Here is a 2,110-nt window from a genome sequence, read left to right as displayed (position 1 = left end):
TGATGCGTTCTCGAGAATTGGAACGGCACTCGGGCTGAGGCTGATGACGTATAACGAGTACACGAGAACGCTCAAGAACGCATATTGAGAAACGGCCCCAGACTCGGCACACGGACGCTGCCTGATGTTATCGTTGTCTAGGCAACCACAATGTTTTACATCATTTGGCAATGTTCAGCCAATCATATAGCGTTATGTCATTGGCATGCGCAGATATGACAAGCCGAGCAGATCTGGTACCTACACCGGCTAACTGGAGCGCTTCAACCAGACCAAATGGTCAGAACCTTATTCTTCCTAACCACCGTTTCTTCTTCATTCATCTTTGTCATTTCTCCATTTTTGTTTTCCTGGTGGACAGGATTAGGGTGACGGTAAAGAGGCCTTCCAGTGTACATGGAGTTCATCAAAGAAAAACGACCGTCTTCATGTTGTTTCTACTCCACTTCATCTGGTGAAATACTTTATTGGAACAATCCTGTGGAACTTTCAGCTCTGATGACCATGATGATCTCTGATGAACACGGTGTGAAGTTTCCTCCCCAGAGAGTTTAGCAGCATCAAACTGCTGTGGTTCAGTGGGCTGAATCAGCTAAACATTACGTCTTCTGCTCCACGGGCCCTGAATCGCTGATTTAGGAGCTGGGCAGAGATCCTGTCAACCGATTGCTGTGTTCAGCTTCACACGTTTTATCATGTCAACATTTCAGCCATTTTAGAAACCTCAGCTTGTTTTTGAGAGCTTTTCCTTCCATCATTTATCTGCTGATTTAAACAGATCAAGCTTCAGCTGAAATACAGTGGGGGAAATAAGTATTTGACTCATTGCGGATTTTGCAGGTTTGCCCACTTACAAAGAATGCAACAATCTACAATTTTAATCATATGTACATTCTAAGAGTGAGAGACAGAATCCCAAAGAAAATTCCAGAAATTCACATCATATGAGTTTATTAAAATTGAAACCATCTGATGAGGAAAAACAAGTATTTGACCCCCTACTAAACAGCAAGTATTCTGGCTCCTACAAGCCAGTTAGTCTTTCTTTAAGACGCAGCCCCAATCCCAACCAATAATCTACATCAAATACACCTGCCTCACCTTGTTACCTGTATAAAAGACACCTGTCAACACCCAAACAACCAGCATCCAACATCAGCACCATGGGCAAGACCAAAGCTTTCTACGGATATCAGGGACAAGATTGTTGATCTGCACAAGGCTGGGATGGGCTGCAAGAGAATCGGAAAACAACTGTCGGTGCAGCTATCAGGAAATGGAAGAAGCACCACACCACCGCCAACCTCCCTCGGTCTGGGCTTCCACACAAGATCTCGCCTCATGGGGTGTCCCTGATCATGCGAATGGTGAGGAATCATCCCAAAACCAGAAGGGGGGAACTGATGAATCAACTGAAGGCGGCTGGGACCACAGTTCCAAAAGAAACGGTTGGTAACACACTACGCCGTCATGGATTGAAATCCTGCAGCGCAAGGTCCCCCTGCTCAAGAAGAAACATGTACAGGCCCGCATGAAGGTCGCCGTTCACCACCAGGACGACTCAGAAGAGGCCTGGAAGAAGGTGATGTGGTCAGATGAGACCAAAATAGAACTTTATGGCCTCAACTCAACTCGTCGTGTTTGGAGGGCAAAGAACACCGAGTACAACCCAAAGAACCCCATCCCCACCGTCAAGCATGGTGGTGGCAACATCATGCTTTGGGGGTGCTGTTCAGCCAAGGGGACGGGAAAACTACATCGTAATGAGGGGAGGATGGACAGGGCCATGTATCGTGGAATTCTGGACCAACATCTCCTTCCCTCAGTGAGAGAGCTGAAGATGGGTGGAGGATGGGTGTTTCAGCACCACGACGACCCTAAGCACATCGCCATGGCAACGAAAGAGTGGCTGAAGAAGAAGCACATCAAGGTTCTGGAGTGGCCTAGCCAGTCTCCACACCTGAATCCAATTAAAAATCTTTGGAGGGAGCTTAAAATTCCAGTTGCCAGGCGACAACCTGGGAACCTGAATGATTTGGAGGCTGTCTGCAGGGAGGAGTGGGCCAATATCCCTGCCGAAATGTGGAGGCTGTCTGCAGGGAGGAGTGGG

General features: G+C 47.5%; 1 protein-coding gene across 1 annotated transcript in view; it reads right to left on the bottom strand.

The window, feature by feature from the left end:
- The window catches only part of slmap (sarcolemma associated protein), an 88,120-nt gene that overhangs the window by 17,225 nt on the left and 68,785 nt on the right, over positions 1-2,110 (bottom strand). The window contains exon 17 of the mRNA XM_015400666.1: positions 1,163-1,232. Within this exon, the coding sequence (XP_015256152.1) occupies positions 1,163-1,232 (70 nt within the window). The remainder of the gene's footprint in view (positions 1-1,162; positions 1,233-2,110) is intronic.

The sequence above is a fragment of the Cyprinodon variegatus genome, unplaced genomic scaffold (genome assembly GCF_000732505.1).
Source record: "Cyprinodon variegatus isolate N-32 unplaced genomic scaffold, C_variegatus-1.0 Scaffold1131, whole genome shotgun sequence".
Classification (NCBI taxonomy): Eukaryota; Metazoa; Chordata; class Actinopteri; order Cyprinodontiformes; family Cyprinodontidae; genus Cyprinodon; species Cyprinodon variegatus.
The sequence above is the reverse complement of the archived record's forward strand: the minus strand, read 5'-3'. Positions and strand labels throughout refer to the sequence as shown.